The 14,915-nt window shown below is 38.1% G+C and overlaps 1 protein-coding gene across 1 annotated transcript in view; it reads left to right on the plus strand.

Annotated features, from left to right (window-relative positions):
- ADAMTS9 (ADAM metallopeptidase with thrombospondin type 1 motif 9) overlaps positions 1-14,915 on the plus strand; it is a 184,945-nt gene that overhangs the window by 37,578 nt on the left and 132,452 nt on the right. Inside the window, exons 9-12 of the mRNA XM_090283884.1 lie at positions 3,004-3,150; positions 4,334-4,475; positions 7,265-7,381; positions 13,540-13,685. Of these exons, the coding sequence (XP_090140010.1) occupies positions 3,004-3,150; positions 4,334-4,475; positions 7,265-7,381; positions 13,540-13,685 (552 nt within the window). The remainder of the gene's footprint in view (positions 1-3,003; positions 3,151-4,333; positions 4,476-7,264; positions 7,382-13,539; positions 13,686-14,915) is intronic.

Genomic DNA, 14,915 nt, shown 5'->3' on the forward strand with positions numbered 1-14,915 from the left:
AAGTGATTTTTTAAAAAATGTTTTCCTAGTTTATCCCTGGTGGGAGTCACAAGGCTAAATGGTATAAAACAAAGGCTCTTAAGTTCTGTATTAAACTTGGTTTTGTGTAACTCAATTTTCCAAACTTATTTTAACAGAATCTTTTAGGGATATTTGTTTGTTTTTCATAAAATTTAGTAAATTCCCTTAGAACTTTAAATAGGAGGATAGATTTGACCATGGATAATAGGGTGGCATGTCAATAAGGCAGCTATTCCTTTCTTAGGAAGTGGAATTGGAGAAGTTACAGAGATAGAAATATATTCAAAGGACACTGAATTTTTATTAACATTTCTTTTTAATATATGGTTAAGAAAAGTATACCATTTAAATAAATGTAATTACTTTTTCTATTAGTTCTTTCTAACAAGAGCTTATAAATTTCTTTTAGACAGCGAGATTTTAAAGTTGACATTTTGAAGAAAGTGAGAATTTTAAGTAGCAAAAACTAAATATTTTCAGCTATCAAGAAACCACAATGCATAGTTAACAAATATCTTCCCTACAAAAAAACCATGTTGTTGGCATTGTTTTAGGAGCTTTCATTTATATTGTCTCCTTTAATCTTTATTATCTCTACATGTAGGTATTATTGTTTCTCTGTGTTTGACTTAGAGAGATTAGACTCTAGTCCCAGCTCTGGGACAGAAATTGGCTGGGAGCCAGACACCCAAGTTCTGGATTTAATAGTTCCATGTTCTGCTGGACTTGAGGAAAATGTATGCTGTTTCTCTGCCTGTAACTTGGGGAATACATATTATCTCAATAGTGTCAGGAAATGAAATACTAAATAATTGGTGAATGATGTGAGTTGTTATTTAAACAAAAAGTATGTTCCTAACCTCTTAAGAATTATTTTTGTTTTGGTGCTTTGTCTCATATAGTTAGGTTTGTTCACATTTAAGGAAGTGAAAATCCACAGATTTTCTAATGAACCTTTAAAAAATTACATGCTACGTAGTCCCGGTCAGGACTTTCTGATAATAAAAAAACCAACAGTTCCTGAGGGAAAAAAGCAATTAATCTTGTATCTGTTAAGCATTATTGGCTGCTTCAAAAACAGCACCTATCTTCTCATACAGCTTCATAGATACATAGAGTGTAAGAGGAAGAATTTGGGAGTTACTTCTGCTGGATATAGAAATCTTTTCACAGTATTTCTGACAAATCTTCCACACCTGTCTAACTGCAGGAAATATAGTTTATATATATTCCAAAGCAAGATATTTAGAATCGAACTGAAGTGGAATCCAATCCCAGCTCCCTCAGCTTAGTGGCCTTATGACCTCAATCAAGTAATTAAATCTCAGTTTCCTTATCTGTAAAATGTGAATAGTAATTGTATTAGTCATTGGGTCAAATAGGTAATTAAGCAAAATAAAGCATCTAACACATTTAACACACTTCCCAGTGTGTTATAAATGCAAAAAAAGTTTTATTGTTGTTTAATAAGTGTTTAATGAATATTTATTACCTAGCTTCTGCTATGAGCAAATGTGTCTGACATTTGAATGAAAAGAAGTTTTCTGTTTACATGATTAAATAAACTGGATTTTGTCAAGTCCTGGTGGGGGTGGGTAGTAAACACCAGCTCCTTTGCACCACAGGGAAACAAACAACTAAACTAAGATTTTGATGCAGTACTTATTGAGTTTGTTGGTACAGGCAGTGCACTGACTTGTCAGCTGGGAACTAGAAACCTGCCCAGTCATTAAGAAAATGGACTCGTAAGCATTAAGAACTACTTTTAATTTCAACCAAGACAGTTGGAGTTTTTCCACTTTATAATTTCCATCAGGCAGTTATTCCATCTGGCAATTATAGTGGAGCCCAAATTTTTAAAAGAAAAAGAAAACCAAACACAGACTTTTATCCCAGCTTTTACTTTCATATGAAGCAAGTCTATTGAGTTCTGACTCACTTATCTTCATATTTCAGGATGAACCAGTGAAGGAAATTCCTCCCTAAATGTTCTGTTAGTCATATGCATCAAATCTGTGATTGGAAATGTCATCCAGAGAGGACAGCCCCTCTGAGCTTCTTAGCCAGTGGATAAATACTATAGCTGATAATGGCATGTGGATCATATAATTGATGTTTCTGGATTGACAAATGCTTCCTATCATTTCCCCTACTTTGTCTGGCAAATATGTGTTAATGCTGCTGCCAGGTTCTTTCCCAAGCCCAAGAGAAGGACATTGGCACTTCATCGCAGCCTTCCGCGGTCGTGGGGAGAGAGGGGAGTAGAGGGGAAGAAACATGGATTAATTTAAGACTCCTTTTGTGCCCAACCTTTCAGGAAGCCAGTACCAATCAATTGGTATTGGCATGAAGCGTGAAACTGTTTGCCATCTTTGAGTTAAGCCAATTGCAGAGGCATGCCTCTGGTTTCCATGCTTGCAGCTTTTCTTAATTGTTTTATTGTGCATGAGCTTTGCATACCTTTATAATGATATACCTATGAGTTTATGTCCTTTGTCAACCTGATCTGAAGTGGAGGAGATGCCAAGACCCACAGTGAACCTCTTATGAGGAAACTTTGGCTGCAAGTTTTGACACTTGACTAACTCTTTATATTCACAATGTTATCATAACCTGCCAAATCTTACCTCTCTATAAATTGGCCTTAACTGCTTATGAGGAATTCCAACTACTGTATTCTAGCACCAACTACAGCACATTCAGAACTTTGAATTCCAAAAAGTACACTTAAGCCACATAATGGCTCAATTCACATTATTTAATATATTAAAGGCACTTTGTATTAAGTTGAGAATTATATTTTATCAACACTCCATTTTTAATTGTCTAGTTTTGTTTTGCTCACCAGGATTCAGGTTTTTATCCACAATGCAGTAGTCAGTTAAAAAAATTTTTTTACACAGGTGCATTCTTGAAAGCAATTATAACAGCTCAATCCCTTGGTATTTGTTGACAGTCTTATCCTTGTCTCGTTGGCCTTAGGTTTAATATGCCTCATGATGACAGCAATAAGTGCAAAGAAGAAGGATTAAAGAGTCCCCAGCAAGTCATGGCTCCAACGTTGAATTTCCACACCAAACCCTGGATATGGTCAAAGTGTAGTCGAAAATATGTCACTGAATTTTTAGAGTAAGACTTGAAATTTGTTTTAGCACAGACTTCTGGTATGTGGCTGCCATGTAGTAAACTAATTGTGGGAAAGAAAATGTAGAGTCAAGCATTCTTTTTGAGCTGTTATTTTTGTTGACTGACTTTTCTTGAAGGAGGGGAAAAACATACTCTCTGCCCTCTATGCAGTTTATGTCCTTGCCACAGTTTAGAAGATTACAGACTGAGCTAAAAAGAAGGTTGGGATCTTACAGAGAATGTGTAAATGTTGCTTTATTCCTGGTAAAGATAGGAAATCTAGATGTTCAGCTGTTGGGAGAGGGACCATGAATGTGATTCCATGATTAAGCTAGAATATTAACGAGCTTTAACTTACTAAGTTTGGTTGGAAAAGGGTAGGATAGTGAGACAATCAATCCCAAAGAAGTCTCTCTCTCTCTCTCTCTCTCTCTCTGTCTCTCCCAACACACACACACACAAACACACACACACACACACACACCCTTCTCTCTTTTCTTGTTTTGTTTTTTAAGCTTCCTACCAGGCTGCTCAAAGATCCTATTACATTATACGATATCCCTGTGTCACAGATTTATTGCTTTTCTCTCCCAGAAGTACAAAAGGTTAAGTGATTGTCCTGAGGTCACTGGGTGTATATTTTTGCAACCACAGGGAGGAGGGGGTTTTATTGATCAGAACTCACTGAGTGTGAATTTCATCCAGAAGTGTTTATAGAAAAGTCAAAAGAACTGGAGGGCTGCTGTTTTTCCTTTTTAATCAAGTGGTCTAAGGTGTTTCTTGTGGTAGTTAATTCTCTCATCTATTCGGCAAACATTTACTAAACATCTGTTGTTATGGAAGATGAAAAGATACTATCTTCGCCCCTAAGGAGCTTACAGTCTGAGAAGATGGTAATAAATAAATAAATTAATTAATTAATTAATGCCCTGAAATGTGATAGAAGCTGTAATAGATACACATTTCCTACTGGCTGTGTTGTATACATAGCCAGTCAGTGTACAAATATACATCAAAACAACTTCAGCTTCTAGACTTAACCTTAGATGAAAAGAATAAAACAAACATAAGAAAGAACTGTCATCTCTACCATTACAATGGCAGATGGCCTTCCCTTTCATCTGGAGGAGTTGAAAAGTCAGATATCACCCATTGCTCTCACCATCTGTATTTTTGCTTTCCATAGCATTGGTTACGGCGAGTGTTTGCTTAACAAACCTGAATCCAGATACTACCATTTGCCTTCCCAACTGCCAGGCCTTCTTTACAACGTGAATAAACAATGTGAATTGATTTTTGGACCAGGTTCTCAGGTGTGCCCATTTATGGTAAGTGTTTGGGGGTTGATTTTGGACCTCTTTGTACTCATAGTGTTTCATTAGATTTTCACTCTAATATAAACCACTCATGGAAAAGTTGAGAATGGTCCACTGACTCAATGATAATGCCAGTGATGATGGTGATAAGCAGTCACAGTACTCAGTGTTAGTGCTTTACCAGCACTTTCTCATTCACTCAGTACAGTTCAACAGGGAGATGCCATTTTTGTTTTCATCGTATAGGTGGAAAAGTCAGGCTCAGAGAGGACAGGTTGCAGAGCTGTAATGGCAGAGCTCAGCCCATTTCTCCCTTTGTCTCCTTTCATGACCATTGACCCGTCTAGGTGACCTTTATTATAGGGACTCTTCTAGATTCAGTAAAAGTAACTCATGGGACAAAACTGTTTCCCTGGTTTAGCTCATCAAACCTATGTCCTGTGACCACCTGGGGCTTGAAGTCATTTCTGGTGGTAGCTAGGCTGGTGGGTGTGTGATATTTTGATGTATATGTTGTTGGCATTTGGACCAATGATATGATCTAATGATTATCAGATTTCAGATGGGCAATACTGTGCTTCTTTAGGATGCCCCATTCTATCTCTTTGGGTGTATGTGTTTGTTTTGCTGGGAGAAATTTCAGAGATAGCATGGTGAATTGAGAAGTACAGTGATTCCATGAAAATAATAAAATACTTTGAGTAAAATTTATTCATGATTATATTTATTTCTGTGTTACTCATGATAGTAAACATTAAGAGTAATCCAAATGCCCAACAACAGGAAGGTTCAGCAAATTATGGTGTCTCCATTTAGTAGAGTAATATGCAGTAACTAAAAATTAACTGCACATGGGAACATGATCCTGATTTTTTTTAAGTTAACAGGAAAAATAATTATTTTGTAGAGATGTTCTCAACTGTAAAAGGCAAGAAACTATAGGAAAGATTGGGTAGTTTGAGGCTTTTCTATTTAAAAGAGTAAGTTATTAGTACTTTCTGAATTTTTCTATTATGAGCATGTTTAGTTTAATAATCAGGAAAAAGTCTTTAAAATGTATGCTCTGAAATAGAATGAAATATATCAACTTGGGTAAATCTAAAAAATACTCTGTGTGTGTATGTGTGTGTAGTGGATATAACCAAGTTGTAAGGTCTATCAGTATATTCTGAAATGCTGAATAATATTTTTTGTTTAAAGTTGAATGTATTTTATTGGTTGATACTTAACACATTTGTTATAAGAGCAGTGGGAACAATGACATGATGGCCACTATCCAGGACAGTGTCATCTCTGGGAGAAGGGAAAGGAGCTTGGGATTGAGGAGGAATATACTGGGCCTTTACTGGGGCCTGGGAGTTTCCTTTCTTTTTTTTTTTAAGTATATTTTATTGATTATACTGTTACAATAGTTTCAATTTTTTCCCCTTTGCTCCCCTCCGCCCAGCAACCCCCCTCCCCCAGCAATCCCCCCCAACTCCATGACCATGGGTTGTACATACAAGCTCTCCTGCTTCACCCTTTCATATATTCTTCTTCTTCTTCTTTTTTAATAATTAATTAATTATTTTAACAATAAAAAATAACAATCCCTCCCTCTCAGACTTAAGACCCTTTATAATCTTATAAAGGACAATGAGCGAAGGTCTCGAGCTCCTCTAGCTGCTTCAAGCTGGACATGGTCGTCGTCCTACCTACCCTTGGGTCCAGAAATCCCTAATAAGAGTGGGGGTGTGGAGGGGATGGTGGTCTTCCCACATGGGGAAGGATCGTGCAGACTCCAGGTCAGTTTGCTGTCCCCAGACAACCGTGTGCTTGGCTTAACAGACTGGCATTCTTGTTGTATATTCTGGGGGCAACAGGGTTAAAAGGCATCATTCAGTCCATAACCACTAGATGACAAAAGGCAGGTATTAATTTTTCAATGTCCCACATTAGGGAAAAAAGGGCTTCTTTGGAGGAAGGTGTGCCAGGCACATCTCACCTGTCCAAAACCCTTTTGCCCATTATACTTAGTTTGGGCTGAGGGAAATATTTTAGGTTTCCCCCCCTCTCAGACCTCTGGGCTCTTTCTGTACAAGCCATTAGGATAGAAAAGGGAAACCAGTTTTAAAGTGAAGCCCACAGACCACCCCATACTTCACCAACCCAGCCATTTAGTTCAGCCAAACCGCTGAGTCTCAGGAGGCAGAGTTTCCTTTCTTTAGTTGGGTGGTGGGTCTATGCATATTCATTATGTTGCTGTTTGTGTTTTCTGTATGCCTGAAATATTTCACAATTTTTTGTCCCTTCTTTCTTCTGATAACCCCTAACACCCTGAAAAAGAGTCATTTTATGATCATGGTAGTGTAGCACTACTAGAAGAAAACGCTAATTTTTTGCTGTCAAGCCAAACTGAAACTCAAATCACAGCATAACTCCAACCTAATCTCCACTCACAGCTCCTCACAAACTTAAGCTGTCATCACACAGTTCCAGTATGTAAGTGTGCATGCTCCTTCGTCTCTGCCACTGTGTCCTCATCAGCAGTTGGGGGAGGGGTTACTGAGGACCGGATACCACTGGATGATGCACAGAAGCCCCTTTTTTTATACCATTTCAAGTCCTACCAGGCATGCAAGTGTGTCTCGTTGGCTGCTCTCTGCATTCCTTGGAATACTTTATTACTTACCATACCAGGAAATGAAATCCTTTTCCAATCTGTAGTATATCATTGACAAAATGTTAATTCAAAGTAGTCCTTGCCTTGTTTGATATCATCTAACCATGTTGTTATTGAATTGTCATCTCACTGAAATGAGCAGATGCAGTGTCGACGACTCTGGTGCAATAACGGGGACGGAGGGGACGGAGCAAGCAAAGGCTGCCGGACGCAGCACACACCCTGGGCTGATGGGACCGAGTGTGAGTCTGGAAAGGCAAGTAATGCCCCAGCCTTTCCTTCTGTCTTGGGGTAGGAAGGGGCAAGATTTTAGCTTCAGGCTCAGTTACCACTGTTTAGAATGTAAATTACTGCAGTGTGTTTTAGCATGCATAATACTTTTTTGAGGCAAGAGGTTCAACTTAACTATTGAAAATTGTGAAAACATTGTGTACTATTGATATGATAGACATAGCTATCACAATTGCCTCCATTTTAAGACATACTTTTTCTCATTTTCACGTTTTTGAAATTCCAATATGCCTTTTAATTTATGGGTACATTTAATGTGAGGTAATATATTTTTCTTCTGTCTCTTTCGGGGGGGGTGCTGTGGAAGTCTATTATTATATGATGAAGCATCTTAAAATCAAAGAAATGCAGAAATACAGTAAACTTACTGTGTTCACTACCGAGATACCAGGTTTTTCTAAACCTTTGTCCCTTTTAGGAGCTATGATGTCACCTTAGATATATCTAAGTCCAAATCCTCATTTGGTCATCCTGGTTTTCACTTATTTGTTAGTAACCAAACAAAATCAGCTACTTGCATAGCCCAGTGATAACAATGGCCCATGTACCTAAGGACATGATTAATGTAACCTGCTTCACCTTATGTCCATCTTAGAAAAAATGGTGCTATGTTTGTGATACCAACATCATCACTCAAAAAAATTGGTTAGAAAATGTTATAAATGTAAACTCTTGATTTTTTTTTTAGCATCCATATGAAAAATGGATTCTCTCACCGACAATGCAATTCTTGGACTATATTCTGAGTCATTTGTCTTTCCTCCATATGTTTTTCCTGTCTTCTCGCCTCTTCCCATTGTCTACTTGGCTTACTTTTAGTATTTTATTCTCATCACTTTTTTCCTTCACTTTACCTTATAAAATCAATGGCACCAGAATATTTCCATGGAAGGGGTACTGAAGAGATGACAGAACTTAGTTCTCTTTAACTCAATTTTATAGATAGAGAACAGAAAAAAGAAATGACTTGCCCAAGATCACACAGTTCGTTCAGGGCAGAGCACCTGTCAACTGAGCCCCTGTTCTCCCTAATTCCCTCCTTTGTTTGTTCTGAAGGGGCCAAAGGGTACTGTAGTGGCTGTAACTGAGCTCCTTCAGTTTCCAGTGGTCAGACGGGAGGATTAGTTGTTTCTTCACTCACCTCTCAGAGCAGTTATAAAGTTACAAGAACTGGAGGGCTTGAACGGTATTTGAAAAGCACAAAGTTCAATACAAAAATTAAAAATTACAGTGAAGTTGACTTTATACTTGATTAGGTGACTAAGCTACCTCAAGTTATCACTTCTTAATGGCTAGGACCTCAGCAATTAAGTATACACCTTTCCCTAATAACAACCTTATCAAAGCTATACACAGACATAGGTAAAAACAACCTTTGTACCTTTCATTAGCTTAAAAAGAAATATATCTCCTTGGTCAAAGCAAATCTTTCAACTTTTGTGGGACATTTAACTCAATATGTTGATGTCTGAGTATCATAGTTTTGAGTGGAAATATAGTTCTTAGGTTTCCATGACAGTCATTAAAAATTCACTCATTATTATGAAATGAAGTGACCTCAGAATCCTTCTAAACACAATGACCCAGGCAGCTGCTACCAGTTGATGGGAGATAACAGTAGATGTGATACCCAATTGATGGCTTATGATTAGTTGGCTTGATTTAGAGCTAGCCAATTATATTACTTGTATTGAAACTGTTTAGTCTCAGAAAAATCACTGGTATTATGTTGTGTTTTTTAGTCAATCTGAGGCACCCACCTAATATGTCTATTTCTGACACATTCTATTGCTTTAAAAACCATAACAAAGCAGAATTCTCAATAATATGATGAAGTGAATTATATTTAGTAAAATTGTCAAGTGCCATGTAGTGATATGGTATCTCAATCAATCCTGGAACACAGAACTTGGGAGGATGTCTGTTGTGTCTTTTTCTAATCTCCTGTTTTTTTAACAGAAGCAGGAGATAAGGGATTGCAGGCTAATCTTATACCTGAGGGATAGGCTATTTGGGATACCTTTCAGAAGGTTTTTTCGATGTATGCTGTGTTCAGCAAGAGTGAGGGACTTCAAGGCATTCCAAAGGGCAGATTCAGAACACTTTCAAAGAAAATTATAGGTACATTTTCAGTTGTGTTTTAGAAAATTGAAAAAAAAAAAAGAAAAGTAACCAAGTATAGTATCCTGTACTAAAGATGTGGATAAATGTGTGTTTATTCTCCTGAAGAATATATATGCATTTTACAAATGCCAGAGATGGTGGATGTGTTGGTATAGAAATTCTTTGGATCTTTCATTTTGCTTTCATAGAACTGGCAGTAAAACCATCTGCCTTTTCTCTAGCAAATTCTGAGTTCCTTTGCTGAGGGGTTAATTTTTTATTCTCTTTTCTCTTCTTTCTGCTCTGCTTTCTCGGCAGTGATCTGTCTTGGGCTGCTGACACAATGTTATTTTGATGAATGACTCTAATGCCTCTTTATTTTCTTCATTCTCTTGTTAAGTCCATTAACATTTTTATTTTAGCTATGTCTGTGAGTCTCAGGTTTGAAACTTGTTTTAAACCTCTTTGGGATGAAATTGATCACCAAACCCCTTTACCCACTTTTTTTTTTTTCTTTTATAAAGGAGGTTTGAGGGTTACTTCAGTAGAATGTCATTTAAATTGTTCTGGACACTTTTAGGAAAGGCTGACTGTATTTTGGCTGGGATCCCACTAGCCACTTAATGTTTTGTTATGATGTAGTGGCTATTCCAGTATGTCATTACTGTTTGTCAAATTTGCCTGAAAAAGTAGATCATCTTGGTACATTTTTTGCCAAAGAGCCCTGATTTCCAGGCTCTGTTACCTCAGGCACTTCCCTGTTTTTCTGAAGTTCTTCCTCTCTTTTGAACACCCGTCAGTGGTCATATTAGTAAGATATGTTGGATTTACAGACCACTTTTCAGTTTGAAGTTTTCTCTTAAAAAGAGACCATGTGAGGACACGAGTGCAGTGCTGAATGATAGCACTCTGATAATGGCAGCACCTATGTCCTTATTCTGCTCTGAAGTTTATTGTTTATTCTTATGTGCAAGTAGAATCTATAGAATAGCAAGATCAACAGACTGATGACGTAAGTGTCAAGAGGAGAAAGAAATGTATTTCCAGGTAATTTCTCATTATTATACTCCATGAATCTTCCTACGATTTTTTTCTTATTTCGTAGAATATATAAAATCTGTATCTGGCATCAAGTTTTGAAGGCTGAATTTGGGCATCGGCCATGACCTCAGTTATATATTAATTAGAAATTTTGTTCAGGTCAGACCCAATTATGGTAGTATAAGAAAACTGACTTCCTTCTGACACACAAAAAACTGGTCCAGAATTAACAGGTTATGGAACTGTTATGGTAGTTCCACAAAATCATCAGACACCCAGGCTCCTAATTTTTTTCTGCTCCACTATCATATGCAAATAGTCTTCATCTTCTAAATCACAAAATAGCTGCAGCAGCTCCAACCATCAAGTCTGAGTTGCAGGCAGAATGAAACCAAAGCGAAAGGAACAAAGGGGCAAAAGAACCTTCCCAGAATCTCACGCAAGGAGTCCTGCCCATGTCTCTTTGACCACTATTATCTGTACAAGAATCTGGGGTGATACAGATTTTGTACCAAGGATTAAAGGGAGAATGGATATCAGGTGGAAAACGTAGAATCTTAGCCTCACCTAACCATTTCATTAATTTGCTTTTGTTTTAAATTTTACGTCTTTATTTAGGTATCAAAAATTGTTCACATTTGCTCACAATTGAGAGAGATACAGCATGTGTCAGTTAAGGGTATACTCTTGAATCAGATTGTCTAATGGTTAGGCTCTGCCTCTTCCTGAAGTTTGGCCTCAACTTTTCTGTGCCTCTATTTCCTTTTTTGTAGAAATGGGGGTAATAATAGTACCTAGTTCATAGTGTGCTGTAAGAGTTAAGAAAGTTATATGCTTAGAACAATGCCTGGCATATCTTAAGTGTAAATGTTTGCTATTATTATTATTAACTTTATTGAAGTCTGGTCCCCTATGTGCTCAGCTGTGTACTAGGTGCTTTAGATACACTGTCTCATGTCATACTCAAGACAGCTTTGGCAGATAAGTTTTCATTTTTCATCTGTGGAACAGAGTTCAATGACTCACCCAAGGTCACAGAGTTAGTTTGTGAAACTAGACTTTCCCCTGCTAAGCTTCGTCCTTGCACTGTCCAATATGGCAGCCTTTAGGCATGTGAGGCTGGTGAGTACTTGAAATGTCAGTCTGAACTGAGATGTGCTTACATGAAAAAAACACACCAGATGTTGAAGACTTAGTATGAAAAAAGTATTTAAAAACTCATAATTTTGTATTGACTACATATAGAAATAATGTTTTAGATATTTCAAGCTAAATAAGAGATATTAAAATTAACTTCAGGGTTGTTGTTGTTTTTTTACTTGTTTTAATGTGGCTTCTAGAAATTTTTTAACTTGTTTAAATAAATGACTCCAGTTACATTCTTATTGGGTAGTGGTGCTCTAGACCAGCAGTTCTCAACCTTTGGATCGTGACCCCTTTGGGGGTCGAACAACCCTTTCACAGGGGTCGCCTAAGACCATCAGAAAACACATATATAAGTACATATTGTTTTTGTGATTAATCACTATGCTTTAATTATGTTCAATTTGTAACAATGAAAATACATCCTGCATATCAGATATTTACATTATGATTCATAACAGTAGCAAAATTACAGTTATGAAGTAGCAATGAAAATAATTTTATGGTTGGGGGTCACCACAACATGAGGAACTGTATTAAAGGGTCACAGCATTAGGAAGGTTGAGAACCACTGCTTTAGACCAAGCTGCTTCTCTCATTTATCTTTCTGTGCATATGTTCTAAGAAATGTTCAGGAATGTTGAAGAGACAAGCATACAGGGATTTCAGGGAGTGATGTGGTCACCTCTGCCTCTGCCCACATTTCTTGGCATGGAGTTGCCCAGAATTCTTTGGATGCAGCAGAACTTTTTAAGCCTCAACCAAGCAGCCCAGGGAAAGGGATGTGTCCTTAGAAACTTTAGAAGGACAATTACAAGGGAGAAGGTGCAGCATAACAGAGAAAGTTTAATTGTATTCTTTAAATAATTTTTCACCAAGCCTTTCCTGGGACTGACCATTCAGACTGGGACCTTCACTTGCCTCTTATTTTTCCACTTTCCCCCTCATATACCTCCCTGCCAGCCTTTGTGGCTCCACACCTCTGTCCTCTCTGTGGATAAATCATGACAGAGCCACTAGCTGTGCTTGGAGATCTGAGTGAGCTGCGGGGCGTCACCCTCCTGCCACCACAGCTGCCATTCTTCCTTTTGTCCTCAGTGACCTCGGCTTTGTGTCAGAGCTTCACACTCAACAATGGCAGAGGGCTGAAATGGGCTTCTTGACTCCCTTGTCCTGCTGAGGACTTTTATTCTTTATTTCATTGTACATATCATGGCCTTCTTCCTGCTCTAAGCTGGAGAATATGAAACCATCAGTAGCAAAAAAGCAAAAAAGTTTAGGACTCTGTGTAGTGTGTCCATTTTGCTTTAGTGTTGTCCTTGTGCCTTGGTGGAGTGAGTATACAGGAATCCTATAACTAGCTTTTTTTCTATCCTGTTTAATTGAAATTGGGTCTTCAAACCCATGGGAAGCAATAAAGCATTATATTTTAACAGGCTCTCAACATCTCTGAGTCTAGTTAATGGAGATTTGCTATGCAAATCCACTAACTCATTTTGGCTCTATCTGCAGCTAGTCTGCCCATTTCCACTCCTCATTTATTCAAGTAAACTAATTGAACACCTTGAAGCTGGCCACTGGCATTACCCTGATGGCCTGGAGCCGACCTCTCTTTGGCCAGTTTTGTTCAAGCAAATTGTAAATGAAGACAGCCTAAAATCAAAAGTTTGAGAATAATATCCCTTAATCATCCATTATTCATATGGATGATGAAATTGCAACATGTCACAGCAGCACATGGAAGCCAATTAGAATCGGGTGTATTTGAAAGGACAGTGAGTCCTGCATTGTCTCAAGCACCGAGCTCTCCCTCATTGTTCCCCTTATTAAATACAGCACTGCAAGTTTGGATTTTGTGTTCCCAAAGAAATGGAGGGCCCCGTGACTGATGGATCCTGGGGAAGTTGGACTCCCTTTGGAACCTGCTCAAGAACGTGTGGAGGGGGCATCAAACTTGCTGTTCGGGAGTGCAACAGACCAGAGTAAGTCCTAGAACTCATCACTATTATTAATGGGATAGCAGGAATGAAAAATGCCTAAAGGGAAAATTTAGCTGGAGGCAGATAAAGAGCTCTTTCCAGATTAAGAGAGTGGGTGGACTTCTAGGGCTGCAGAAACAAATGGTGTCCAAGCTCTATCCCTGGGCACTTCCCTTCTGTATTATTTTTTCCTCTCATGATCCTTTATTATTAAAAGTTTTGTCTACTGAACAGTAGATGCTTATGTGTTGATTGGCCTGTTTAACAATTTTGAGCATCAGACATACCTCACTGTCCCCCTACCCCCCGGAACTTAGGATAGCATGCTAATAAAGCTAACAGATAAATTTTTTCATGAGGAAGCAAAGAGATTGGTCATTTCCATCCAGACTATAGACAAACACACCCTTTCCAGTTAACTTCTGAAATGCTGAAAAGGGTGCACAGCCTGCAAGACACCATTGGCGGATCGTAAGGGACCTGGGATCCCAAGCCAGGAATTACTTTTTGAATCAATCCGGTTGTTTTGCAGATGAGACACCTGAGGTCTCTATTGCACAACTTGACACTTTATAGTTTGGGAGCATCCTGCTCATCAGGATAATTCTTGTTATGTGAGCAGCCTAACCTTGTTAAGACTGCATGTTCAAATAAAGCCATGGTTTTTCCCCCAACATCTATTGTGGTAGACCTATGTCTGCTGGGGAAGCTGTTTACAAGTAGGTGTTAAAAACTGCTATCTTCGTTTTGAGAAATGACATCCAATTTTGTGTGGCTATAAGATGTATCAAATGGAAAGGAATAGAATATGATACATGATATTATTGCCACTGAACCAATATAGGCTGGGGATCCCAAGAAGTCTTCACAGGTTAGGGGCAGTTTTTAGATGTATAAAGCAACAACCATTTTTAAGAATCAGCTACTTTGGGATGATATAAAATGATTTTTCCCAGCAATACTAATTTAATAGCCTGCGATAAGGATAGCAGACTGGATTATAGAGAGAGACATGCAAGTAAAGTAAGAGAGTGGGCTGGTTCAGTACAATATGATTGCATAGCAGAATTGTGGAGATCGAATGCAGGGTGCTCCTCAGATCTAGCTGATTGTTCACAGGTAGGAAAAAGACCTACTATTGACAAAGCTTCCAAATATTTTATAAGAACTATCTGAGTTGTGTGAACCAAAAGAGAACATAACTGTAGGCCATTGTTACAAGCCCTGGTCTAA

The sequence above is a fragment of the Furipterus horrens genome, unplaced genomic scaffold (assembly GCF_987537825.1).
Source record: "Furipterus horrens unplaced genomic scaffold, mFurHor1.1.pri manual_scaffold_7, whole genome shotgun sequence".
NCBI lineage: Eukaryota > Metazoa > Chordata > Mammalia > Chiroptera > Furipteridae > Furipterus > Furipterus horrens.